We start from the raw sequence: 27,818 nt of genomic DNA on the forward strand, positions 1-27,818 counted from the left end.
ATGGGCTTACAGGATCCAAGCTTCAAAGACACACATTTATCACCTCTGCAAAGCACTAAGTGACATCTGCGCAGATACATAGCGAAATCATTCCAGGAGTCATCTCATCAACGGTTCATTCTCATCGTTTAATGTTTCAACGAAAGGTTACATCAAATTAAATTCAGGTTAAAAACTAGCAACTTTAACTAATTATTTTAAGGATTCACTTTCCAAAATACCCCTTATTTTTTCCTTTTTTTTAAAGAACGTAACAATCGCCTTCATTAAAAAAGGGATATTCATTTTCCTCAGACAACTAAGAAATGTACACTCTGTAATAGACCTGATTTGATCTCCTGGTCGTTGTGACATCAGTGCCTCTATAGGAGGTCACAAACCCAAAGTGCACCTGACCTCCCAAGATCATTCCATAAAAACACCAGTAATTACTAATAAAAAATTAAATAATAATACCATTTTTAAAAAAAGGTATTAAACCATAGATTACCTTCTGGACCTGTCTGAAACATACATTTGTCCCTCCACCACGTTCTAGGTCGCTGAGGGACAAATCTAGTGTTATTATTATAATTATAATATACCAAACAGGTTTAAAAACAGAACAAGCATGATTAGGCTTAATCTGTTAAAAATGCAACAACTGATCGGTGGGTTTGAAGTCCAATGCGGGTGGGTACCACTGGCCTGTGCCTGCAAACTCCCTTTTCTCAGTCTGATACTGTATGTAGTATGTGGTTACACTGAACGGACAAGCATCATATTTACAGTCTTAGTTTGTTGACGGGAGGATGACAGCACTGGTTGGAATGGCTTTGAAATGGGCCGGGCGTAGTTATTCCGTGGCCAATCAGAGCTCTGTGTTTCAGACCCAAGCAATAAGCACAGCAGCAGTAGTAGGGATGTAGTGGTTACCACTCAGAGCGCTGGGTGAAAAATCTCCTGGCGGTTTTCCAGAGGTCTCTACCGTCGAGATATAGTCCCTGTGGAGTAAAGGATGAGTGTCTGTCTAAGAGTGACACCCCTATCTGTGACCCTGTGACACATTGGCTTCAACAGGACATATAACGGGGGTGCACGCATCAGAACGCAAAAAAGGCTTTTCTGCTTCCTTCTTTCCCTCAGGTAAAGAAGTTGCTTCACCTCTAAAGCTCCCTCTTTCTTCTATCTGGTCACCTCTTCCAGCCACAGAGGTTAGCCTTCCATTGATGTGGCTCTTTGACTTCCTGTTTACTAGTCTGCATACATCTCTCATAAGTCACTATGTCTCATATTGTCATGCCAATATGTGACGCCAATCAGAAGTGGAATATCTTGTTGGTGACTACAAAAAACACCAGGAAATTATGAGCGGAAGGTTTGGCAGCTCTGACTGCCATGTTCCTCAGCAGATAAAGGTATTAAAAACCATATCACATCAAATGTTACAAATAATAAATAAAAGTCTCTGCATAGGGCATTGTCCAATCAAAGACCCTAGTCGTAAAACCACTGCTGCACGATTGGTCACAAATAGGGACCAATCAGGGTGCAGCATCTTCCACAGGAGCCTCCAAAGCCCCTTTTATCTCCTCAAATCAAAACACTGGACACTGGCACCCTCGTGGACCTGCCGCTCTTGGGTACAACAATTGGTTCATCATCTGTCAAGGAAAGAACATGCAGTACATTTAAAGCATTGTATATTGATTATCAAGATGAGCAGAATGTGCCCTGGCAGTTTCTTGTAACTGTTGCTAGCCTCTCTCTGCTAACATCACATGTGGTCTGTAGACTCATCACGACCGGTCTCATCTTTGGTTGCTATCAACTATTGTTAGTCTCTCAATGCTCACTCTCACATATCTGTAGTTAGCAGGAGCAACAGTGTTGGGCCAGCAGCATTAGTACCCTGCATCCCACTGCAGGCTTGCCTCTGAAGCTAAGCGGGGTTAGCCCTGGTCGGCCCTGTTATGGGAGACCAGATGCTGCTGGGAGTGGTGTTGGCAGGCCAGTAGGAGGCACACTTTCCTCTGGTCTAAAAAATATATATAATGCCCTAGGGCAGTGATTGGGGACATTGCCCTACATAGGGTGTCATCTTTCAGATGGGACACTAAATGGGTGTCCTGACTCCCTGTGGTCAGTAAAGATCCCATGGTACTTACTGTAGGGGTAGGGTTGTAAACCCTGGTGTCCTAGCTAAATTCCCAATCTGGACCTCATACAATCAGGGCCACCAAATCATTCCCAGCTTTCAATTGGCTTATTCATCCCCTATAACTATTCCTCAGGTCATTGCTGTAAATGAAAAGGTGTTCTCAGTCAACTTACCTGGTAAAATAAGAGATTTTTGGTTTTTTTGAAAGGCCCCTCATTGAATTTTACTACTTTGCATGCATTCATGGCTTCACCAGAGGCTCATGCGCAAAAACGTAGCTCCAAGTTTAGCCTCTCACCTGTGGGTGCGTAGTTTGTGGCACGTTGGCGGTCCTTCTCGATGAAGAGGGCGGTAGCCAGGAAGAAAGCCCCGCCCCCAACTGCCACAAAAGAGCAGGTGAGGAGGGAGAGCTGCAGGGAGCGGAACTGCCATAGGTACGAGTCAGTCTGCTTCAGAGAGTCTGACACCTGATGGATGGATGGATGGAGGGAGGAAGAGATGTTACACAGTAAATGAGGATCGTACTCAAGTGTATGTGTATCAAATGTGTGGGTATGCACGTGTGTGTGTGTGTGTGTGTGTGTATATATATATATTCATATATATTCAAAAGTTTGGGGTCACTTAGAAATGTCCTTGTTTTTGAAAGAAAAGCTAATTGTTTGTCAATTAAAATAACATCAAATTGATCAGAAATACAGTGTAGACATTGTTAATGTTGTAAATGACAATTGTAGCTGGAAACGGCAGATTTTTTATGGAATATCTACATAGGCGTACAGAGGCCCATTATCAGCAACCATCACTCCTGTGTTCCAATGGCACGTTGTGTTAGCTAATCCAAGTTTATCATTTTAAAAAGGCTAATTGATCATTAGAAAACCCATTTGCAATTATGTTAGCATAGCTGAAAACTGTTGTTCTGATTAAAGAAGCAATAAAACTGGCCTTCTTTAGACTAGTTGAGTATCTGGAGCATCAGCATTTGTGGGTTCGATTACAGGCTCAAAACTGCCAGAAACAAAGAACTTTCTTCTGAAACTCGTCAGTCTATTCTTGTTCTGAGAAATGAAGGCTATTCAATGCGAGAAATTGACAAGAAACTGAAGATCTGGTACAACGCTGTGTACTCCCCAGCTTTTGAACGGTAGTATGTGTGTGTGATAACAATCACGACACATACCACGCCTATGAGATAAGGACTCCCAGCATCTCCAAGCAGGTGAGAGAGAACGATCTGGAAGGCCTCAGCCGTGGAGCGACGCGTGGGGACCACCACGTACTGAGAAAGATGGAGGAAGAGTGGGGGGGAGATAGAGGGGAGGTAGAAGATAATTAGCAAACGTTTTTTCATACCTTATAAAATCGGCACAATACAAAAGTAACCTTGAGGTTGGAAGGTCAAACACGTGCACTAAAAGAGTTACACTGTCTTGGCATGATCTAAATTCCTCAACAGAAACCGATTCCATATTATCCAGCTAGGACACATTTTTGTTGTAGCCCCGGACAAGCACACCAGGTGAGTTTTGTCTGGGGCTTCAACAAAAATGTGTACTGTTGGGGGTACTCGAGGACTGGAGTTGAGAAACACGGCTCTATACTGATCACACTAATTTGACGAGAAACATCTGTAAATGGACATTGATTGAATAGGGCACAACCGCCTTGCGTTTAGATAGGGGATTGTTATGCATCTGAACTCACCAGCAGGATGTCCGCTACGATGGCCCAGTTCATAGACAGGAAGGTCTCTCCCAGGAAGATAAACACCTGATCACACACAAAAAACTGGTTAGACCACCATTACTATTACCATACACTGGGGATACAACGGCAACAGAGAGGAAAGCATGTGCACGTGTGTGTGTGTGTGTGTGTGTGTGTGAGAGAGAAAGACAGGGGCTGTGTCCAAAATCTGTCTTACTAAAACTGCATACTGTGTACTAATCATACTACATTCTATTTACGTCCTGTTCAGTAAAATCGAATGCCGATAGCAACACATGCTCCCAAGTGGCGCTGTGGTCTGAGGCACTGCATCTCAGTGCTAGAGGCATAACTACAGACCCTGGTTCGATCCCGGGCTGTATCACAACCGGCCGTGATCGGGAGTCCCATAGGGCGGTGCACAATTGGACCAGCGTTGTCCGGGTCAGGGGAGGGTTTGGCGGGGGTAGGCCGTCATTGTAAATAAGAATTGTAAACCGCCATTTGTTTATTTTGGCACTATATCTGAGTATCAGCTGTTGTCAAACACTAGCGATTCTCTCCCTCAATATTGTGTCGCAAATTCTACTAGACGAAAAGCCGAAATGAGTATAACACCCCTGACGTTTAAACCAAACTAGATTTTTCTAAATTTCACCTACTATTAAAACATTCTATCTAAGCACATGGTCATTTCCAGGCAAAAGGACCAACGAGAAGTTCCTAGGAGCATATCAGATTAGGTGTCCAAATGAAAGCTAATTGTCTGAGAAAGTAAAGCATGTATACTGAACAGAAATATAAACACAACATTTAAAATGTGCTTGTCCCATGTTTCATCAGCTGAAATAAAAGATCCCAGAAATGTTCCCGACGTGCAAAAAGCGTATCTCTCTCAAATTTGGTGCACAAATGTGTTTACATAGCTGTTAATGAGCATTTCTCCTTTGCCTAGATAATCCACCCACCTGACTTGTGTGGCATATGAATAAGCTGAATAAACAGCATGTTCATTACACCTTGTACTGGGGACAATAAAAGGCAACTCAAATCTAAGTGGAATTGTCCATACCCAAAATGGCTACTATTGAGAACGCAAGTATTCAGACACGGCCACACAGAGAGAGCGATGGGTGTTGACTTACGTATGTGGCGATGGGGCTGGCCTGAGCGAAGACGATGGCGAGGTAGAGGAAGGGAGCTGAGAGGAGGAGTCCTAGAGCACACACCAGGGGGTCAGCCCTTGGCGTCCTCAACCTCAGTCTCCTACTGACCTCTGCACCACTGGCCACGCCCAGGATCCCCGACACGACTGTGATGATGCCAAAGTACAGGCTGGGAAGGGAGAGAAGGTTCATAGATGCTGACTCATCTGTGTGTTTTTTTTGTGAGGTTTTGACAATTTCCTGATACACTGGATTCCTTTTAAGGCAAAAGTTTGATGTCTATTCACTGACTCCTACGGTCATCTCAAGCCGTTGCAGTTATCAGGAGTCGAGTGCAATAGTGGCAACGATGTTGTGATGATTCAATCTTATCCTGTGATTACAGAGGAGTCTGATGATACCTTAACATGATTAACTGATTATAAAGTGTCATTGTTCAGCGCCTACTTCCTGTGTGTCACCTGTTGGATGTCGGTGTGTGTGTTACCTATCAGATGTCTGTGTGTTACCTGTCGGAGGTGTCGCATGGCCCCTTAACGCAGGGGGGCCTCCCTTCGGTGAAGACCGCAGCTCTGAAGAGGAACGCCGGGGCCCAGAGTGCCAAGGAGCCAGTCACAAAGGCCACTGCCGTGAAGCCAAACGTAGACAGCACAAAACTGGGGCTGCACACAGACACACACAAAGATATTGGTTTGATAACTATTCTATAGGACCAAAGATGCATTAGAATTGTGAAATGAATACAGAGCTATAGAGATATGGTCAAAACATAGTGGACTGTTATAGGGAACATGGATGTCATTTCAGACTCAACTCCAGTCAAAAGTAGCACACAATATAAAAAAATAGGATGTGATATGATACTCAGCTCTGGTCAAAAGTAGTGCTCTACAGAGGGATATCATTTGACACTGGGCTTGTGATGGCGGACATACTTCCTGCAAAGAGCCTTCATGTCACCCAGCCAGCTGGTCCTTTGGAGTGTGTGCTCCGGTCGGGCCTCGATAGCACCCCTCTTTGGCTCTTTCACCACGAACAGCAGCAACACCACCGCTACCAGTCCTAATGCAGGAGTCACCTGGGGGGGGGGGGGGGGGGACGACGACGACACCATTTTAAATGGCATAATTGATGTAACTAAAACATGGACACATTGAATTTAAGAGTCAGATGAAAGGTACCACCATGCTTTTATGCATGTTTGTATTACAGTGTATTATTCCCTTTATGGTTGAGTGTGCATGTATTTAGAGTAACTTTTGTGTTGAGAGGTATAATATCCAAAAGCTGAGGGATTAGTTAACTCACCCGCAGGGCCCAATGCCAGTCCCCTGCCAAGTCATCAACCTTTGACCCCACGATGTAGCCCAGACCACTGAGGAAGGACGGACAATGGAACAAACATTCACCACACATTTCACTCCTCCTATCACATAAGCCAAGACAGATAACAAAGACGGACACAGATGTATTTATTACTATGTTCTATGACCTCACCTGCCCACTGGAATGGCGAAATAGAAGACAGAGAGCATCTGCGTCCTCCTCTCCTTGATGTACAGGTCAGCGATGATGGTTGGGGCAATAGTGGAGTAACTGGCCTCCCCAACTCCCACCAGGCCACGCGTCAACAAAAGGAGCCAGAAATACTGACAGGAGGAATGTGGGAGAGGAGGAAGGAGAGAGGGGAGGAGAGAGGGGGAAGAAAAGAACATGCCTTCAGGTTAAGATTTAACTTTAATTTAAAATTAGGGGAGCCTATTGAGACCAGGGTCTCATTTTCAGTGGTGCCCTGAGGACAACACATTCAACACAAACATTAAAAAATAAATGCAGGTACATTTTTTAACACCACAATACATATTTTTTTAACCCCCTTTCTCTCCCCAATTTCTTGATATCCAATTGCGATCTTGTCTTATCGCTGCAACTCCCCAAAGGGCTCGGGAGAGGCGAAGGTCGGAGTCCTCTGAAACCTGACTCGCCAAACCACGCTTCTTAACACCCACCCACTTAACCCGGAGGCCAGCAATACCAATGTGTCGGACGAAACACCATTCAACTGGACTGAAAGTCTAAGTCAGCCTGCAGGCGCCCAGCCCACCAGAAGGAGTCGCTAGAGCGCGATGAGCAAAGTAAAGACCCCCAGGCCAAACTCTCCCCTAGCCCAGATGACGCTGGGCCAATTGTGGGCGAACTATGGGACTCACGGTCATGGCCGGTTCTGACACAGCCTGGGATCGAACCCGGGTCTGTAGTGATGCCTTAAACATTGTGTTGCAGTGCCTTAGACCACTGCTCCATTTTTTACATTTAAAAATGGCATTCTTATTTAACATTAAACTCAAACTGCCACCAGGGAATCAAGATGCAGGTTATTAAAAAAAATGGGCAGCATTAAAACTGAAGACGAATTTACATAATTCGGTGGAGACGGGAGCTTTAAAATGTACTCAAGCTTTACTCTAGCTCACATCTCTTCACACAAGGAGACAGACAGACAGGCAGACAGAGAGAGCTTAGGAATTGCCACACACACACACACACGGATAGTTTGATGCCAATTCATATACACTGTATGAGAACCAGGGCTTTGGAACTAGAGGTCTTCACATGTCCAAAAAGTTGGATTAGTCCCGAAATGGATCCGTGGCTTTCCCACCCGACCAAATAAGCATACTTTTTTTTTTACAAAAACGGAGACCCCTTCCGAATGGACCAAAGGTCAATCGGAGCCATTCTGAAAAGTCCTGAGGAAAACAGACCCATGCTGGTTCGGATCCGAGAGAAAGAAATCTCCAACTGGGCGCTGCCAGCACCATCAATAAACAAGCAATATTGGCCAAACCATCCACAGTTACATGTCCTTAAACTGCCTAAAACAAATTACAAACAATGTTGTGTTTCGACATATTCCAAACTTTATAGTCCATAATTTTTTACTTTCCTAAAACAATAGTTGTCTACCTCACGGGTCGGAGATTTGAGCAATAGATGCATCTGGCCATTGCATGCATATAGACCTAGGTGTTCACAGTACTATATATTTAAAAAATATGAATATATATTATTTAAAGGACCCAAGCTTAGGCTTAGCCCTAGAGAGACCGGGAGAAAGAGAGATTTGCCAGTACTTGTCAAATGGCTACAACTCCCTATACAGATATAGGCGTACAGGAGACTAATTAGTTCATGTTCGATCCAAATCTATTTTATAGAATTATTACATTATTCAATTATAGGAGTAACTCTGGAAGACCTAAAACATTCCTCATCTCAAGGTCAACTGTCAGTCAGAGTGTCTGTGCGCACTGCCTTCATAGGCCTGCTGTAGCTAAGCCTAATAATAGAGATACCACACCTTCACAAAAGGTGCTTAACTTTATTAGGGTAATATCAAAAGTAAGTTAAGTCACTGTTTATAGGGAAAATACGAACAGGTTATTATTTTGTGGCATTCAATGAATTACCAACAAAAGGCGATCGCCTATGGTAGGTCTACCTCTCTGGCTCTCCCTTTCTCTCAGCAGCAGGCACACGTGCGCGCAAGGAGTAGGCGTGAATTCATCTGTAGGCTATGAAAGACATCCCGGCCAGCTACAATGTTATTTATTGCTATTTCAACCACAACAAATACAAAATAAACAATTAAATCGGAAACCCTGGTGTGTATAGCCAACCTGCCCCTCGGAAGCATAGTCTAACTGACGTTACAAGGGTAATCAGGAAATTAGGGAGAGATCTAAAAAAAAAAAAAAAAAATGTAAGGATTTTTTTTTTTTAAAGAAGAGATTCTTAATAAGAGAATAATGGAGTAACGTTAACCTTTTCAATGCTAGTTAAGGATACTATAGGTCACATTTCACATTGGATTTATTAACTACAAAAAGGTAAGACGTGTTTTTATTTCTAATTTCTGGTGCTGCTCTGCAAAAAAAAAAAAAGCTACGGAAAGGAATGATATAAACCGGAACGTTTTTAGGGTTCAACCCGGTTTTATTTTGCTGGTCGGAAGAGCGGATGGGAACCCAAAATATAATGATTCTGTTCAGAACTAAACGATTGGGAAATCATTTTGGCTCCAACCCTAGCTGAAAATGATAGTTAGGAAGTGTCCCTCACTTCTTTGGGCGTGTAGGAGCTGGCGAGTGTCACGATGGACCAGAAGCCTATGCCCACACTCATGATCATCTTCCTGTTGTACCGGTCACCCAGGTAACCAAAGACAGGAGCCAGGAACATGTAGCTGCAGATGAAGACTGTTTGGAGCAGCCCTGACTTCCCATCATTGATCCCAAAGTACTGCTCAATGTCAGGCAGAACACCTAAACAAGACAGAGACAAAGCTGTGTTTTACGGCATATGAGAAATGACTTATCCAAATAATATCTTGTGGTTATGACAACATGCTTTTTAGGAGTGGCATATGCTTCCGTAGCAAACAGATTCATGATTGTTCTTTGTGTGAAATTATCATAATATACACACAACCGTTCAAATGTTTGGGGTCACTTGGCACATTTTTTGTCCATTAAAATAACATCAAATTGATCAGAAATATAGTGTAGACATTGTTAATGTTGTAAATGGCTATTGTAGCTGGAAACGGCTGGTTTTTAATGGAATATCTACATAGGCGTACAGAGGCCCATTATCAGCAACCATCACTCCTGTGTTCCAGTGGCACGTTGTGTTAGCTAATCCAAGTTTATCATTTTAAAAGGCTAATTGATCCTTAGAAAACCCTTTTGCAATTATGTTAGCACAGCTCAAAATTGTTGTTCTAATTAGAAGCATAAAACTGGCCTTCTTTAGACTAGTTGAGTATCTGGAGCATCAGCATTTGTGGGTTCAATTACAAGCTTAAAATGGCTAGAAACAAAGAACTTTATTCTGAAACTCGTCAGTCTATTCTTGTTCTGAGAATTTAAGGCTATTCCACGTGAGACATTGTCAAGAAACTGAAGATCTGATACAACTGTGTACTAGTCCCTTCACAGAACAGCGCAAACTGGCTCTAACCAGAATAGAAAGAGGAGTGGGAGGCCCTGGTGCAAAACCGAGCAAGAGGACAAGTATATTAAAGTGTCTAGTTTGAGAAACAGACGCCTCACAAGTCCTTTACTGTTAGCTTCATTAAATAGTACCCTTCAAAACACTAGTCTCAACGTCAACAGTGAAGAGGCGACTCCGGGATGCTGGCCTTCTAGGCAGAGTTCCTCTGTCCAGTGTCTGTGTTCTTTTGCCCATCTTAATCTTTTATTTTTATTGGCCAGTCTGATATGTATTTTTCTTTGCAACTCTGCCTAAACCTCACCCTGTAAAGTTTCAACTGAAATTGTCCAAGATGAATTAGCTAGCTAGCTTTATAAACAGTGCAGACAATTCCATTCGGGCTAGCTAGATGAATTATATAGCCAACATTTATATTGATGCTATTTACAATAACCAAAGTGAAACCATGACGTATGACAGGATTGGATGTTGTATGCAATTTCAATGTTGTTTGAGTTGCTTTGTGTGTCAGCAAATTTGTTTGAGATAATCTCACTGCAACACTGCTTGACATAGGCGTTTTCAAAAGAACCGCCAGTCAAGGTGAGCTCCCCCGCCTACAGCCTACTAGCTCCCCGCCCACTCAGTCTCTATCAGACTTCCTTGTAGTTTGACATGAGAGAAAAACTACTTTAAAAAAAATAATAATAATCAAATCTGGGAAAAAATATTATGACTGATGTTTAAGTCACACATAAGGCTATTTTACATGGGAATCAAATTGACTGTTTGGGGGCTTTAAGGTGAGGATCTATTTCTAAACACTTATGATATGTAGCTCCCCTTTAAAGAAATGTTAGGTGAGCATTGGGTTAGGTAAATGTTGGTGTAACGTTAGATTGTCAATACCAGCCACAGTGAACCTGTCCATGTAGTTGAGCAGGTTGATGAAACACAGGACAATAACGGTGAACACCGCTCTCAAGCTGGACACTCCGCTGGCTGGCTCTTCTTCTTCCCGGCGCTGGCTAGGCCCCGCACCAGGCTCTTCTGAACCCTCTGCCTCGCTGTCATCAGAGAAGAAGGGCGTGGTGTCCGAGGTGGGGTCGGCTAGAGACATCACAGCTGCTGGAGAGATCAAGGAAGGAAACAGAATGACGAGGAGGTCATTTTGGGTCAACAAAGTAGGCACCTTGAGTTAAATTGAAGTCATGTGCAAAGAGTTCTGGCAAAAACAAAGGAGAGGGAAAATAAGAGGAAAAAAACCTAAATGAATGGCAGACACACAAATTGCATTTCAAAAGTGTGTCATTGTAAAACCAAAGCTAATGTGAGTGGTGTGGTTGTGTTATTTGGCTAAAGGGAAAGTAATGTCATTTAGAGCCAGGGGAACAAGACAGTCAGAGATAATGTGGGAGAAGGGGGGAGTATAGCGATGTAGTCTTGTGATGTACGTCAACGAAACTAGCTTACTGTCATGTGAACATGGACAGCACGTGTCTGAATGTGTGTGTGAGCATTTGTATCAGCATTTGTTTCAGGAAGAATGGACTCTTTTTTTAGAACGAGTACATGAGGAAACCCAGGTAATGAAAGATACCATAGATAGAACCATGAGTTACGACTTGAGTCTGGTTTCTGTATGGTTTTCCCCATTTCCTCAAGTGTTTTTTAACGTCAGACAAAGACGAACTCCAACTGGTCACCAGACTGTCGGGTCAAGTTGTGCTGACAGGCAGGCTAATACACTAACATCCTCTTCAAAACAACAAGCTAAACTGTGCATAATTAACCACAAAACTATGTCTAGAGTAGAGGGTTAAAATGCATCGTCTGTTTACAGATGGCTAAATAAAATACTTAGCAAGTTAAGCTAGATAATATCACAGACTGTTTACACGCACGCGCACACACACAGTGATTGCAAGAAATCATGGATGTTCTTTCAACTATGGTTGACTATATTAATTTGATCTAGTTTGAGCAGGGTTCCATTGTCTTTGTAAGGTTGCAGAAGTAGACATTATGTAGTTAACGTTAGTTAAGTTAGCTGGCTATCGTTACGTGATTGCTGGACAGCAAATTATGTAGCTAGCTATTCCGACCCTATAGTCACGGGACGTTGATTGGTTAGCTTGTTGTTAGCAACCAGTGGCACCGTAAACAATTACCAATCGCCTTGTTAGCTGGCCAGCTAGCTACAAAACTAAAGCTACCTAACATATTTGGTCAATCATCAATGTCAGTACGTTAGCAAGCTAGTTAATAATATGTAACAACTGTATTCCCTAACTAGCAGCACAGTAGTGTATTCATACTGACTCTCGTATACTTCGTAACATATGCCCATAATAGCTTTGTGGCTGTGAGAGTCAAAGCTACTTTTTGTCATTGTTTACCTGGTCAACGCAGTGATGCGAATTTATATCTGTCTCGGGTCCTGTGTTGATGTCAGATCTGCTCTGGGGATTTATGGCATTAGCTAAAAACACACCAGCGTCAACACTTCTGAAAAACTGGTCGGACGAAGGTAAACCGCTGTTTTTGTGAGGCGCAACTAGGCACTCTTAATCATCGCGGCGCAGCCATGTTGAAATTGTGTCCAACTTCCGCCCCTTACTCACATGACTTATTACAACACCACCTCCCTTGGAAATCGACCAACAATGAAACTGATACCAGACTGAACACTAAATAGATAGCAAAACCAAAATACCTTTCATTGGCAAATAGTAAAAGTAAATAGTTGAATAATACATCCACAAAGAAAGAACCAGTGGAGGCAGCAACAGGAAGGTAGAGGGGGGCCAGGGGAGATTGGGCCAGGTATGTCCAGGTGTCAGGCCAGGGTGTCATCAGTCACGGCCCAACGCTTCGATCACACCGACAGTCTCAGGTCCTCCGGAAAGGGAGAAAGAGTAAAGATGCGGGTTAGTGAGAACATGGCTAAGACCATAGTACACCACATGCACTGGGGTTAGAGAATAATCAATAGTGTTGATCTGGACACTGGATCATCTGACCAACAAACACAAACAACCTGTTCAACCTCGCTGTGATACTGTAGGCCTACTTATGTTACTTCAATGAGTAAATTCAGGTAGCATTCAATGTATTGCATTTGTGTTAACCATGGCAACCAGAATTGTAAATAAAGAGATGTGCAGAAAGATAATCAGCCTCGTGTCTGTGGATCCTTTCCCCTTAATGTACGTTCATGTCAGCCAGGCCCAGCTTTTTAAAGATACAGCATTTATTTAAAGCTCTCGTTGAGTCTATTGCTTCAGTCCTGGATTCGTTTTCACTTATTATTGCCTGGTAAATAAGCAACCATGCTGGGTAACCACAAGGAGAATAAGGCTAGGAAAAAGTCCATGTCAGCCAAGCCCATCTTTTTAAAGAAACACAATTTATTTCCATCTTTATTTGAGCAAATTAAGTTTTGTTGTGATCACAAGAAAATCTTAACAATTCAGGTAAAGAGCGGCAGTCAGGCAGACAAATCTGAATGTTCGATCACAAAGTGAGAACAATTAGTTTCCCTTGCTGTTATATGGCTGCTACTTATAAATACTATAACAGTAAATTAATAGATGACATTCACTGCTATAAACCTGTCTCCAATATAATCGCATAGTTTACACAGACCCAGCGCGGACCTTTGACAAATACATCTGTGAAAAGGCGTCCCATGGTGTTTTTTTTAAATCAACAAACTCAATCTATTCCAAACACTGGTGGTAACCATATAATCCCAATAATGTAGGTAGCCTAACTACTACGATGCCCCCCTCTGGTATGTTCTATTGTGAAATGTCTGGGACTGGTTGTTGTTTCACTGTTAATAGGTAAAATATTTTTGAGTGGTTAAGTCAAAGATTAAATTAACTGCAATACACTGGTCTGAAATATTTTAGCATAACTAGGCTACATACTAGGCATAACCACAAGAGGCATTTCTCCATACTAAAACATGTCACAGTGAAACATGCCTAGCTCAGCTCACTGGGGAATGATTACGGAACGCTCTTTGAAATAAGCGCTCGTGTTGTCATATACCAACGGATTGAGTTCTCACCACACCAGTGTACAGGTCCATTTAAAATCAATTCAGACCACATTACAGTGCATTCATTCGAACAGAGACATTTTTATTTCAAAATCGGTTCAAAACACATCTTGTAAATAAACAATCATAAATCGACAGTGGCAATATTGAAGAGTCTTATTTGGACCAAGTGCAGTAAATGCATCTTAAAAGAACATAGCACTGGGACATCTTTCTATCCTTTTTTTGTTTGTTGTGTCCATCGCATATACAACTAAATCATCTATGACAGGGGTTCTCAAACAGTTCCTTGGGGACCTCCAGCCGTTTCATGTATTTTAACTATATCAGCTAACACACCCGATTCAAATGGTTAACTAATCAAGTCCTTGACTAGGTGAATCAGGTGAGTTAGTATAGGGCTACGACACAATTTTGAAACGTCTGGGGATCCCAGAGGAGAGGTTTGAAAACCACAGCTCTATGAAAATACCACAGGTGTTTACACCCACACCTCAATGACATCACCGTCCTCCATGTCCAACTGGGAGGGCGTCTGGCTGTGGACGACCTTTGACCCGTCAAACTGGAAGCGCACCTTGCGTCTGGCATCCACGGACATACTGGACACATACTGGGAGAGAATGGAGCCCAGGGGGGCATCCTGAGGAAGAGAGTGAGGGAGGGAGCGAGAGAAGAATGAGAGATGCGAGAGAAGTGAGAGTAAACGAGAAAATGAGAGTGAGGGAATTAGGATGAACTGTGTTCCTTCTATTCTTTATGAACAGTTGAGAAGAAAATGTGAGTTTAAGGCTGTACTCCAAACAGCTTTGTTCCCTCTGCCCTTGAACCTTACCCTTACACATTTGTGCTCAACCCCAAATTCTTAATTGTGAGAAACGTTGGATAATGCTCACTTTGTGTAGGGAATATTCCTGTGCTGAGCCTTTCTCCTTGGCCTGCAGTCGCACAGTGAGCATGTCACCACTTTGCTCAGACTCGTGTTTATCATCTGCTGCTATGACAACACAGTCTGACAGAAGGGAGGGCAAGGTTAAAACAACAGCACAGAAAAGAGGGTTTGTGATCAAACATTGAGAGTGGAGTTGCTGCCTTAAATTATGAAGCATTACATTAGAACACCGTTTCTCAACTTGTGGCTGTAAAAATGAAATAAAATTATACTCCAGTCTGAACTTAAACGACTTAAATCAGCTAGAAAGTATGTAGAAATGATAATGAATTTAAATATATATAAATATATATAAATATATATATATAATTCAATCTGATTATAATTTTTTTTCAATATAGAGCTATTAGCAGCACTATTTTGGTAGATTTTTGAGTCTCAAACCAGTTTATTAGCATTCTTCATCAAGAATATGGTCAACATTTTATAATTGACAATGAAACAGGTGGAAATGTTGTTCCCTTGTCATATAATTGCTACATTTACATACAATATAGCATAAAAATAGTTTTCCAGATTTGGTGACTAGCATTTCATTGTTTAGTGTAGAAAGCAATCTAGCACAAAAGCACTCTTTTTACGCAATGCTAATATTGGGTTGTGACTCAGACAACCTGGTTCAATTTGTTTCCCGAGGCAACACCAGTTGTGAACCACTGCATTAGAAGGTGAGGTTCGACACTTTCCCCATTGTAACGACTGTGTGAGACATCCAAGTGTGCATCCCACTAATGTACGCCACTATGAGTCATCTCACCTATGATGTCAGCAATGCCCAGGCCCAGCTCATTGGCTGTGGAGTGGACAGGAAGCTCTATGTCTCTCCTCAGTAACAGGATGCGGGAGGGCGGTACTTTAAGCTTGACTGACAGCTGCTCCACCGCTTTGCTCAGAGGCACCGTCTGGGAATGAAGAGCCTCAAGTTAGGAACTAGAAGAAACTTCCAGTGTACTTGTGTAGTAGCGGTGGCTCACTTAGCTAAGCTAACGTGATGATGAGTAACCTTGCCTGACACCAGAAAACTTGTGTTAGCGCCCCCTGAGTTAATAACACCAAAGGCTTTAGCTTGGTAGGCTTTGAGTCTTGTGGAGCACAGGATTCAAAAGCAGTCACACTCATCACAATGCATCACATCCGGCTGTGACTGATCTCAGTTCTGGCACACTCAGAAGTCTCCTGATTCTTGCAATAAAAATTACACTGTCGCCAAGGTAACAGTTTTCCTAATTGAATTTCATAACTATACTGAACAAAAATATAAACACAACATGCAACAATTTTACTGAGTTACAGTTCACTTAAGGACATTAGTCAATTTAAATAAATTAACTAAGCCCTAAACTATGGATTTCCCGACTGGGTAGGGGTGCAGCCATGGGTTGGCCTGGAAGGGCATAGGCACACCCACTGTCGAACCATGTCCAGTCAATCAGAATGAGTGTTTCCCCACAAAAGGCCTTTATTACAGACAGAAATTCTCCTCAGTTTCATCAGCTGTCCGGGTGGCTGATCTCAGACAATCCCACAGGTGAAGAAGCCAGATGTGAAGGTCCTGGGCTGGCATGTTTACACATGGTCTGTGGTTGGGAGGTTTGTTTGACATACTGCCAAATTCGCTAAAACAAAGTTGGAGGCAGCTTATGGTAGAGAAATTAACATTATCTGGCAAAAGCTCTGGTGGACATTCCTGCAGTCAGCATGCCAATTGCACACTCCCTCAAAGCTTGAGACATCTGTGGCATTGTGTTGTATGACAAAATTGCACATTGGCTTTTTATTGCCCCCAGCACAAAGTGCATCTGTGTAATGATCATGCTGTTTAATCAGCTTCTTGATATGCCACACCTGTCAGGTGGATGGATTCTCTTGGCAAAGGAGAAACGTTCACTAACAGGGATGTAAACAAATGTGTACAACATTTGAGAGAAATAAGCTTTTTGTGCGTATGAAACAATTCTGGGATCTTTTGGGACGAACACTTTACATGTTGCATTTATATTTTTGTTCAGCATACATTCAGCCTGAATTGAACACAAAAGCCCTCTTTGATCCTCTAGATGAAGTCTCTGTTAAAGGAGATTTTTAGTCCAGGAATAGATTTACTCTGAATCTGGAAAACTGGCCCCTAGAAGTTAATGTCAAAAACCGACCCTGGACCACCAGTTAATGACAACTTACATCTTTAACCTGAATCACGACACACTCACTTGAGCATCACTATGACACAACAGGAAGTGGTGCTCTTCCTGATTCTTACAGTTAACACAGGGATCTTGTAGAGGTCTGTCCGGCTGCGGAACTTGAGGGCGATCTCTCTGGATGTCAGGGGGCTGTGGTCTCGGGAGGGGGCGAGGGGCTGGCTCCTGGGCCGGGAGTTTGGGGACATGAGGATGATGTCATCATCGTCGTACTCAGTGAGAGGAGGGGAGTGGCAGCCGCGGCGTCCAGACCGCTCCTTGGCCTCGGGAGAGAGGAGAGAGCCCACAGCCTTTAGCTTTCTGTTGATCTCTCTGAGAATGAGAGTGAGAGAAAGAAAGAGAGAAAGAGAGAGCCACCGGGGACAGGCGTAGAGAGACCGATAAAGTGACTGGTGATGATATTGTAATTGCATTACTGAAAGGGCATTGTATTTCTGTCTCGGACATAGACAAAACATCAACTCACAGAATCTTTCGATTGGCCCGATTGGATACTTTGACAAAAGGGCTGCCTGGAGGTGGGGGTGGAGAGGGGGAACGGATGTCTACCCTGAGAGAGAGAGAGCATTTTAGGGGGGGGGGGGGAGAGGTTACTACACTAAGAAATGTGAGCCGCTCTGGCTCGCACAAGCCAAAGTTCATGCAAGGCTACTTACTTAAACTAAGAATTTGTTAAAGATGCACTACGCAGAAATCGCCCACTATTTCCTGGTTGCTAAAATTCTAATTAGTTTGTCTAATTTCAGTTTGTGTGACAAAATAAGCAAGTATAGTGTAGAGAATCATTGTACCATCTAAACCGCTGTGAAATATCTTTTCCATAACCAAAAATATTGTATTTTCAGCGGTTTGAAGTTGGTGTGCAAAACTGAAAGTAAAAAACGCAAAAACAAAACTTAAGAACAGGGAGCATAGAAATAGCACACATAGAACAGATTTAGTGCTTCTTAGACTTGCTTTCCATGAAAATGACAGCTCTATAACACACATTTACATGTGAATTTGGTCAAGTCCCCCAAAAAGTTAAATATTGCAGCTTTAAAACCATACTTTAAATATTGTACATAAATACAAATTAAATACACTACTGCCACCTTCTGGTTGCCTGGGGTAGTACAAAAACATGCTACATATACAGTAAACACAGTAAATGAAAGCAGGGCAGAGTACACCTTTAGCAGCAAGTAACTCACGGATCTTTGTCCTCTGGCTCAGACTCATCCTCTGAGTCATTCAAGGTAATGATGATTGGCTTCTTTTTCTTTGAGGGCGGAGACTTGGCCCACAAACTGACCTCCTCTGCATTGTCACCTAGGTAGAGAAATCAAATTTGGGTGGGCATAATTTGTGGAACGTTCCAACAGGAATCTGTTCCAAAAACTTCGTAAATAACAAGGTTGTCAAACAATAACGCATAGAAAGTTGTATAGCGGCCGAATAAGATACCGGGTAGGGAGTGGGCTATTTCATAAAGTTTTTACTCACCACATTTTTCTGAAAAATGTCTATGGACAAACATTAAGAATAAGCTACGTGGTGAGTTGATGCCTATTCGGCAGCTCGTTAGCGAGGTGAATTGATCGTGCTACTTGGTTGGCAACCTTGCAACCTTTGTAACAGAATCTTGTTGGAACGTTCCAGAAATTACACCCACCCATCAAACTCCATGTTCAGTTCAACAGACAGGAATTGAACAGGAATTAACTAGTAGCAGAACAGACCTCTGTCAGTCCGTCTGTAGTTCATACCTGCGTTAACGTCACAGGCGAAGAGAGTTGGATTCAGCTGTAAGCTGCTGTTCACCTACAAACATAAATACAAAATGACCCGTATTTGGTAATGAAATAGATTTGACAAATAGCCCAGTCCCGTTGCATTGGCAAGGCAAAACATCTGTGTGGGAGTTTTGCAATTGTTCATCTGCAGCAGTTGATGTACACATCCAAATATGTGTGTGAATGGATCCATCTACTTTGATACACTCAGGCAACACACTGATACAGAGAATCACAGACACATAGACTTTGCCAGTCAATAAAATCAATTAAAGCAAATTTAAATATAATTGACTATGCCAGTAGCAGAGTAGTAAATAACTTCACACCATAGAATTTGAATAATTAAATAGGAACAGGAATATGACTCATTTAATAGGATCTCTATGGGCCACACCTTGTTCGAGTAGATCGGCACGGTGGTAATAGACGAGGGGTCGATGATACGACGCCGTTTGGGTTGAGGCTTCACGGGGGCGGTCGACTCAAGGTCGCTGTCACTGTCAGAATTCTGAACGAACGGGGGAGATCACACACACGCAGTAAGCTTTGATCAATGCCTTACATGCTGAATTAACGTTACTGTAAGTTGGATAAACTTGTAAACATTTGACAAACTAGCAAACTTTCATCGATGACACCATACACACTTCAAATTAAAATATGGACCTCGAAGCCAGTTATCTTGCTTTTTTTTTCCATTCTTCCCATCTAATCAGCGACTGATATGGGTGCAATTCATTATCAGGTAGAACAGAAAACAAAGCAGTAGTCCGGACCTCGTGAGGTAAGATTTGAATACCCCTGCCATACACCAACCATCTCACTCAGCATGTCTAGTTTGATCGGCCCAAAAACAGCCGGTTGGGGGCGGCTGGCTTGGTTAGAACTTAGCATAAACATAGCATATTATGCACGCAAATGATGAAAATAAACATTGACGCTAGCAGCACAAGTAAACCTAGCTATCTTATGCTAGCACAGATCGCGCTATTGTTTTAGCTAGCTGTCTACTCGAGTAAAGACTCGCTTGCATACTTTTGTGCTAGATTGCTTTCTACACTAAACGAGCTTATCGGTGCTAACTTTTCTTTTGGACGTCCTGGAAAATATTTACCACTTCAGCCATTGTTTCCCTCCAATGTGATTATTTCACCAACCAATCGCAGTGTTTTCTGGGGGGAGGTTGTGACCTCATTCTGGACCAATCATCTCTGGGAAGAAGACGTGGTCGTAGCTTTTCTAAACCCAGGGACGCGTCATCGCATGTCACAGAGTTTCTAAACCCATAGGCGCAATATTGCAGGGCTTCTGGGAACGCTTACGAAACAGACCAAACAGACTAGGCAGGGGTTTGGGGTATGAGAAGTCCATAAGATAGGTGAAAAGTTATTCCTTAGTTGTTCGTTTTCTGAAAATCTAAAGGCACAATCTAAATTCGAGCCAATGTCCTAGGTAGTTGAACATGTTATCAGCGGTGGAAAAATTACCCAATTGGCATACTTGATAGGAAATTACTCAAAAGTGAAAGTCACCCAGTAAATACTACTTGAGAAAAAGTAAAAAAGTATTTGGTTTTAAATAAACTTAAGTATCAGAAGTAAATGTAATTGAAAAAAATGTACTTAAGTATCAAAAGTAATAAGTATACATAATTTCCCGAGTGCCGCAGCGGTCTTTTTTATTTTTTATTATTTAACCTTTATTTAACAAGGCAAGTCAGTTTAAGAACAAATTCTTATTTACAATGACGGCCTACCCTGGCCAAACCCGGCAAAAGGCCTCCTGCGGATAAAACATTAAAAATTAATCAAATATAAATATAGGACAAAACACACACACGACGAGAGAGACAACACAACACTACATTAAAGAGAGACCTAAGACAAAAACATAGCAAGGCAGCAACATATGACAACACAGCATGGTAGCAACATAACAACAACATGGTAGCAACACAACATGGTAGTAGCACAAAACATGGTACAAATAGTATTGGGCACAGACAACAGCACAAAGGGCAAGAAGGTAGAGACAATAATACATCACACAAAGCAGCCACAAATGTCAGTAAGAGTGTCCATGATTGAGTCTTTGAATGAAGAGATTGAGATAAAACTGCTCAGTTTGAGTGTTTGTTGCAGCTCCTTCCAGTCGCTAGCTGAAGCGACCTAGGGATGTGTGTGCTTTGGGGACCTTTAAACAGAACATGACTGGCAGAACGGGTGTTGTATGTGGAGGATGAGGGCTGCAGTAGATCTCTCAGACAGGGAGGAGTGAGGCCTAAGAGGGTTTTATAAATAAGCATCAACCAGTGGAGTGGGTTTTGCGACGGGTATACAGAGGTGACCAGTTTACAGAGGAGTATAGAGTGCAGTGATGTGTCCATTAAGGAGGTGGCAAATCTGATGGCCGAATGGTAAAGAACATCTAGCCGCTCAAGAGCACCTTTACCTGCCGATCTATAAATTATGTCTCTGTAATCTAGCATGGGAAGGATGGTCATCTGAATCAGGGTTAGTTTGGCAGCTGGGGTGAAAAAGGAGCCATTACGATAGAGGAAACCAAGTCTAGATGTAACTTTAGCCTGCAGCTTTATATGTGCTGAGAGAAGGACAGTGTACCATCTAGCCATTCTTCCAAGTATTTGTATGAGGTGACTACCTCAAGCTCTAAACCCTCAGAGGTAGTAATCACACCGGTGGGGAGAGGGGCATTCTTCTTACCAAACCCCAGACTGTATCAGACTGTATCATATGCATATAAATTGATGAGAGAGCTTCCTACTGCCTGAGCTATGTTGTTGATGTAAACTAAGAAGAGCGTGGAGCCTAGGATCAAGCCTTGGGGTACTCCCTTGGTGATAGGTAGTGGCTGAGACAGTAGATTTTCTGACTTTATACACTGCATTCTTTGAGAGAGGTAGTTAGCAAACCAGGCCAATGACCCCTCAGAGACACCAAACTCCTTAGCCGGCCCACAAGAATGGAATGGTCTACCGATTCAAAAAGCGTTGGCCAAGTCAATAAAATTAGCAGCACAACATTGCTTAGAATCAAGTGCAATGGTGACATCATTGAGGACCTTTAAGTTTGCAGTGACACATCCATTACCTGAGCGGAAACCAGATTGCAGGTCTAAGGCACTGCATCTCCGTGCTAGAGGCGTCACTACAGACCCTGGTTCGATTCCAGGCTGTATCACAACCGGCCATGATTGGGAGTCCCAAAGGGCGGCGCACATTTGGCCCAGAGTCGTCCTGGTTACCGTTTGGCCGGGGAAGGCCGTCATTGTAAATAAGAATTGGTTCTTAATTGACTTGCCTAGTTAAATAAAGGTTTAATAAAAATAAAATAAATACATTTCAAATTCCTTATATTAAGCAAACCAGATGGCACAATTGTTCGTGTTTTTAAAATTTACGGATAGCCAGGGGCACACTCCAACACTCAGACATTATTCAGAAACAAAGCATTTGTGTTTAGTGAGTCGCCAAATCAGAGGCAGTATAGATGACCAGGGATGTTCTCTTGATAAGCGTGTGAATTGGTCCATTTCTGCTAAGCATTCAAAATATAACGAGTACTTTTGGGTGTCAGGGAAAATGTATGGAGTAAGAAGTACATTGTTTTCTTTAGGAATGTAAGTGAAGTAAAAGTTGTCAAAAAATATAAATAGTAAAGTACAGATACCCCAAAAACTACTTAAGTAGTACCCCCCCCACATTCCGAAATTGCATTTTTGTCCCTCCTAGTTTTGTCATTGGAATGTGATACAAAACGAGGCAATGGTGTGGTTTAGGACCATGCGGACGCCTCTGAGTGGTCGGGTAGGCTGTTTGGAGTAATAATTATGTAATAACTATGTCCCCCCTACTTTTAAAACCAAAGTTGCTTTAAAGTATTTTTTACATAAAGTACTTTACACCACCGCATGTTATTACTCCAACCTCGTGAAATGTGCAAACTGACATTTTTGTCAAAAACAACTTTATATAGAAGGAGTGCCATTGATTTGAAGGCCTGCACATGCTCAGTTTGGCACGAGACGATCGCTAGACCCGGTGACGTGTTTCTATGCATGAGCTTTGCTAGCCAACGTCGCTATGACATTGCCTACAAATGTGCTTCTTTATGCTGTACTGTCTTTTGTTCTGTTCTGGGCCTGGTTTCCGAAAAACATCTTAAGGCTAAGTTAATCGTTAGAACTATCCTATGGTTCTAATTAGCCTAATTAAGATGCTTCATCTTAGAACCAAATGATGTGCTTGCTTTCAGGGGCAAAGGAAAAACACTACTATATTTCATCTTCAATCATTTAAGAAAAATGATTGATTTCATTAAAGAGATTGAACAGTCTACTCTATATTCTAACAATATGGTTGTACAAGATTTGTGTAAGATTCCCAGCCACTCACCACTCGTTAGTAAATCCAACAAAATGTTAAAAACACTTTTCATGTGTACCCAAATAGTGCTCAGTATTTATGCTGCAATAGTTTACGTGTCGTGGGGCTAGGGTCAGTCTGTTATATCTGGAGTATTTCTCCTGTCTTATCTGGTGTCTTGTGTGAATTTAAGTACGCTCCCTCTAATTCTCTCTCTCTCCTTTTCTCTCTTTCTCCTTCTCTCACTTCTCTTGGAGGACCTGAGCCTTAGGACCATGACTCAGGACTACCTGGCCTGATGACTCCTTGCTGTCCCCAGTCCACCTGGTCATGCTGCTCCAGTTTCAACTGTTCTGCCTGCAGCTATGGAACCCTGACCTGTTCACTGGACGTGCTACCTTGTCCCGGACCTGCTGTTTTGGACTCTCTCTCTACCGCACCTGCTGTCTCTAACTCTGAATGATCGGCTATGAAAAGCCAACTGACATTTACCCGAGGTGCTGACCTGTTGCACCCTCTACAACCACTGTGATTATTATTATCTGACCCTGCTGGTCATCTATGAACGTTTGAACATCTTGGCCATGTTCTGTTATAATCTCCACCCAGCACAGCCAGAAGAGAACTGGCCACCCCTCAGAGCCTGGTTCCTCTCTAAGTTTCTTCTTAGGTTACAGCCTTTCTAGGGAGTTTTTCCTAGCCACCGTACTTCTACATCTGCATTGCTTGCTGTTTGGGGTTTTAGGCTGGGTCTCTGTACAGCACTTTGTGACATTGGCTGATGTAAAAAAGGGATTTATAAATACATTTGATTGATTGATATACACGACTGTTCAAAAGTTTGAAAAACAATTTCATTGTTTTTGAAAGAAAATTTAAAAAAAATCAATTTAAAATAACATCAAATTGATCATAAATACAGTACATTACTATAGTAGCTGGAAACGACTGATTTTTAATGGAATATCTATATAGGCGTACAGAGGCCCATTATCAGAATACATCACTCCTATGTTCCAATGGCACGTTGTATTAGCTAATCCAAGATGATCATTTTAAAAGGCCAATTGATCATTTGAAAACCCTTTTGCAATTATGTTAGCACAGCTGAAAAATGTTGTTCTGATTATAGAAGCAATAAAAATGGCCTTCTTCAGACTAGTTGAGTATCTGGAGCATCAGCATTTGTAGGTTTGATTACAGGCTCAAAATGGCCAGAAACAAAGAAATGTCTTCTGAAACTCGTCAGTCTATTATTGTTCTGAGAAATGAAGGCTATTTCATGTAAGAAATTGCCAAGAAACGGAATATCCCGTACAACGCTGTCACTACTCCCTTCACAGAACAGCGCGAACTGGCTCTAACCAGAATAGAAAGAGGAGTGGGAGGCCCCGGAGCACAACTGAGCAAGAGGACAATAATATTAGTGTCTAGTTTGAGAAACAGACGCCTCACAAGTCCTCGACTGGCAGCTTCATTAAATAGTACCTGCAAAACACCAGTCTCAACGCCAACAGTGAAGAGGCGACTCCGGAAAATGTCTAAGTGACCCCAAACTTTTGAACGGTAGTGTGTGTGTGTGTGTGTGTGTGTGTATTTATATACAGTTGAAGTCTGAAGTTTACATACACTTAGGTTGGAGTCATTAAAACTTGTTTTTCAACTACTACACAAATTTCTTGTTAACAAACTATAGTTTTGACAAGTCGGTTAGGACATCTACTTTGTGCATGACACAAGTAATTTTCCAACAATTGTTTACAGACAGATGATTTTACTTATAATTCCCTGAATCACAATTCCAGTGGGTCAGAAGTTTACATACACTAAGTTGACTGTGCCTTTAAACAGCTTGGAAAATTCCAGAAAATTATGTCATGGCTTTAGAAGCTTCTGATAGGCTAATTGACATAATTTGAGTCAATTGGAGGTGTACCTGTGGATGTATTTCAAGGCCGACCTTCAAACTCAGTGCCCCTTTGCTTGACATCATGGGAAAATCAAAAGAAATCAGCCAAGACCTCAGAAAAAAATGGTAGACCTCCACAAGTCTGGTTCATCCTTGGGAGCAATTTCCAAATGCCTGAAGGTACCACGTTCATCTGTACAAACAAAACAAACGCAGCTCTCATACTGCTCAGGAAGGAGACGCGTTCTGTCTAACTAGAGATGAGCGTACTTTGGTGCGAAAAATGCAAATCAATCCCAGAACAACAGGAAAGGACCTTGTGAAGATGCTGGAGGAAACAGTTACGAAAGTATCTATATCCACAGTAAAACAAGTCTTATATTGACATAACCTGAAAGGCCGCTCAGCAAGGAAGAAGCCACTGCTCCAAAACCGCCATAAAAAAGCCAGACTACGGTTTGCAACTGCACATGGGGACAAAGATCGTACTTTTTGGAGAAATGTGGCCAAACAGAAACTATTTTGCCATAATGACCATCGTTATGTTTGGAGGAAAAGGGGGGAGGGAGGGCTTGCAAGCCAAAGAATATTATCCCAACCGTGAAGCACGGGGGTGGCAGAATCATGTTGTGTGGGTGCTTTGCTGCAGGAGGGACTGGTGCTCTTCACAAAATAGGTGGCATCATGAGGCAGGAAAATTATGTGGATATATTGAAGCAATCTCAAGACATCAGTCAGGAAGTTAAAGCTTGGTCACAAATGGGCCTTCCAAATGGTCAATGACCATACTTCCAAAGTTGTGGCAAAATGGCTTAAGGACAAAAAAGTCAAGGTATTGGAGTGGCCATCACAAAGCCCTGACCTCAATCCTATAGAAAATGTGTGGGCAGAAGGGGAAAAGCGTGTGCGAGCAAGGAGGCTTACAAACCTGACTCAGTTACAACAGCTCTGTCAGGAGGAATGGGCCAAAATTCACCCAACTTATTATGGGAAGCTTGTGGAAGGCTACCCAAAACGTTTGACCCAAGTTAAACAATTTAAAGGCAATGCTACCAAATACTAATTGAGTGCATGTAAACTTCTGGCCCACTGGGAATGTGATGAAAGAAGTAAAAGCTGAAATAAATCATTATCTCTACTATTATTCTGACATTTCACATTCTTAAAATAAACTGGTTATCCTAACTGACCTAAGACAGGGAATTTTTATTAGGATTAAATGTCAGGAATTGTGAAATACTGAGTTTAAATGTATTTGGCTAAGGTGTATGTAAAACCTCCGACTTCAACTGTATGTAAACTCAGCAAAAAATAAACATCCCTTTTTCAGGACCCTGTCTTTCAAAGATAATTCGTAAAAATAACTTCACAGATCTTCGTTGTAAAAGGTTTAAACACTGTTTCCCATGCTTGTTCAATGAACCATAAACAATTAATGAACATGCACCTGTGGAATGGTCGTTAAGACACTAACAGCTTACAGACGGTAGGAAATTAAGGTCACAGTTATGAAAACTTAGGACACTAAAGAGGCATTTCTACTGACTCTGGAAAAAATTTTAAAAAAATGCCCAGGGTCCCTGCTCATCTGCGTGAACATGCCTTAGGCATGCTGCAAGAAGGCATGAGGACTGCAGATGTGGCCAGGGCAATAAATTGCAATGTCTGTACTGTGAGACGCCTAAGACAGCACTACAGGGAGACCAGACGGGCAGCTGATTGTCCTCGTAATGGCAGACCACGTGTAACAACACCTTCACAGGATCAGTACATCTGAACAGCACACTTGCGGGACAGGTACAGGGTGGCAACAACTGCCCAAGTTACACCAGGAACGCACAATCCCTCCATCAGTCCTCAGACTGTCCACAATAGGCTGAGAGAGGCTGGACTGAGAGCTTGTAGGCCTGTTGTAAGGCTGGTCCTCACCAGACATCACCGGCAACAACATCACCTATGGGCACAAACCCACCGTCGCTGGACCAGACAGGACTGACTAAACAAATCGCTGTTTTGTCTCACCAGGGGTGATGGCCGGACTCGGTTTATCGTCGAAGGAATAAGCGTTATACCGAGGCCAGTACTCTGGAGCGAGATCGATTTGATGGTGGAGGGTCCGTCATGGTCTGGGGCGGTGTGTCACAGCATCATCAGACTGAGCTTGTTGTCATTGCAGGCAATCTCAACGCTGGGTGTTACAGGGAAGACATCCTCCTCCCTCATGTAGTACCCTTCCTGCAGGCTCATCCTGACATGACCCTCCAGCATGACAATGCCACCAGCCATACTGCTTGTTCTGTGCGTGATTTCCTGCAAGACAGGAATGTCAGTGTTCTGCCATGGCCAGCGAAGAGCCCGGATCTCAATCCCACTGAGCAAGTCTGGGACCTGTTGGATCGTAGGGTGAGGGCTAGGGCCATTCTCCCCAGAAATGTCCGGGAACTTGCAGGTGCCTTGGTGGAAGAGTGGCGTAACATCTCACAGCAAGAACTGGCAAATCTGGTGCAGTCCATAAGG

General features: G+C 42.6%; 2 protein-coding genes across 4 annotated transcripts; both read right to left on the reverse strand.

The window, feature by feature from the left end:
* Window positions 1-109: 109 nt before the first annotated feature.
* On the reverse strand, window positions 110-12,976 carry LOC139420962 (protein spinster homolog 1-like). Of its 2 annotated transcripts, XM_071171401.1 has the most exons (13): window positions 12,728-12,976; window positions 12,411-12,468; window positions 10,921-11,139; window positions 9,139-9,341; window positions 6,514-6,665; window positions 6,325-6,391; window positions 5,952-6,094; window positions 5,526-5,678; window positions 4,996-5,185; window positions 3,848-3,913; window positions 3,324-3,422; window positions 2,439-2,607; window positions 110-1,643 (listed from the first exon to the last, which is right to left on the reverse strand). In XM_071171401.1, the coding sequence occupies exons 3-13, from the start codon at window positions 11,129-11,131 to the stop codon at window positions 1,573-1,575; spliced, it is 1,524 nt and encodes a 507-aa protein (XP_071027502.1). In that variant the 5' UTR covers window positions 11,132-11,139; window positions 12,411-12,468; window positions 12,728-12,976; the 3' UTR covers window positions 110-1,572. The 2 variants fall into 2 exon arrangements, with proteins under 2 accessions (XP_071027502.1, XP_071027501.1); XM_071171400.1 differs by lacking the exon at window positions 12,728-12,976 and having other exon boundaries at window positions 10,921-11,136; window positions 12,411-12,615.
* A 430-nt stretch (window positions 12,977-13,406) lies between these two features.
* Window positions 13,407-20,266, reverse strand: LOC139420978 (nuclear factor of activated T cells 2 interacting protein). Of its 2 annotated transcripts, none has more exons than XM_071171424.1 (9): window positions 20,123-20,266; window positions 19,403-19,516; window positions 18,979-19,033; window positions 18,424-18,541; window positions 17,697-17,780; window positions 17,290-17,542; window positions 15,790-15,934; window positions 14,977-15,092; window positions 13,407-14,723 (listed from the first exon to the last, which is right to left on the reverse strand). In XM_071171424.1, exons 1-9 carry the CDS (start codon window positions 20,132-20,134, stop codon window positions 14,562-14,564), a joined length of 1,059 nt encoding a protein of 352 aa, XP_071027525.1. In that variant the 5' UTR covers window positions 20,135-20,266; the 3' UTR covers window positions 13,407-14,561. The 2 variants fall into 2 exon arrangements, with proteins under 2 accessions (XP_071027525.1, XP_071027526.1); XM_071171425.1 differs by lacking the exon at window positions 20,123-20,266 and adding an exon at window positions 19,825-20,085 and having other exon boundaries at window positions 13,409-14,723.
* Between the last annotated feature and the right edge of the window lie 7,552 nt (window positions 20,267-27,818).

Source organism: Oncorhynchus clarkii, chromosome 12 (genome assembly GCF_045791955.1).
Source record: "Oncorhynchus clarkii lewisi isolate Uvic-CL-2024 chromosome 12, UVic_Ocla_1.0, whole genome shotgun sequence".
NCBI lineage: Eukaryota > Metazoa > Chordata > Actinopteri > Salmoniformes > Salmonidae > Oncorhynchus > Oncorhynchus clarkii.

Bases quoted from the DNA above. Each gene is read 5' to 3' on its own strand.
- LOC139420978 (XM_071171425.1), bottom strand. From the start codon at position 19,908: ATGTTTATGCTAAGTTCTAACCAAGCCAGCCGCCCCCAACCGGCTGTT. The intron at 19,034-19,402 runs GTGTGGCCCATA...TTATGTTTGTAG, and splicing joins TGCCGATCTACTCGAACAAG to GTGAACAGCAGCTTACAGCT. The intron at 15,935-17,289 runs GTAAGAATCAGG...CTTCATTCCCAG, and splicing joins ACAAGATCCCTGTGTTAACT to ACGGTGCCTCTGAGCAAAGC.
- LOC139420962 (XM_071171401.1), bottom strand. From the start codon at position 11,131: ATGTCTCTAGCCGACCCCACCTCGGACACCACGCCCTTCTTCTCTGAT. The intron at 6,095-6,324 runs GTGAGTTAACTA...CCCCCCCCCCAG, and splicing joins ACTGGCATTGGGCCCTGCGG to GTGACTCCTGCATTAGGACT. The intron at 3,914-4,995 runs GTAAGTCAACAC...GTGTGTGATCAG, and splicing joins CCAGCCCCATCGCCACATAC to GTGTTTATCTTCCTGGGAGA.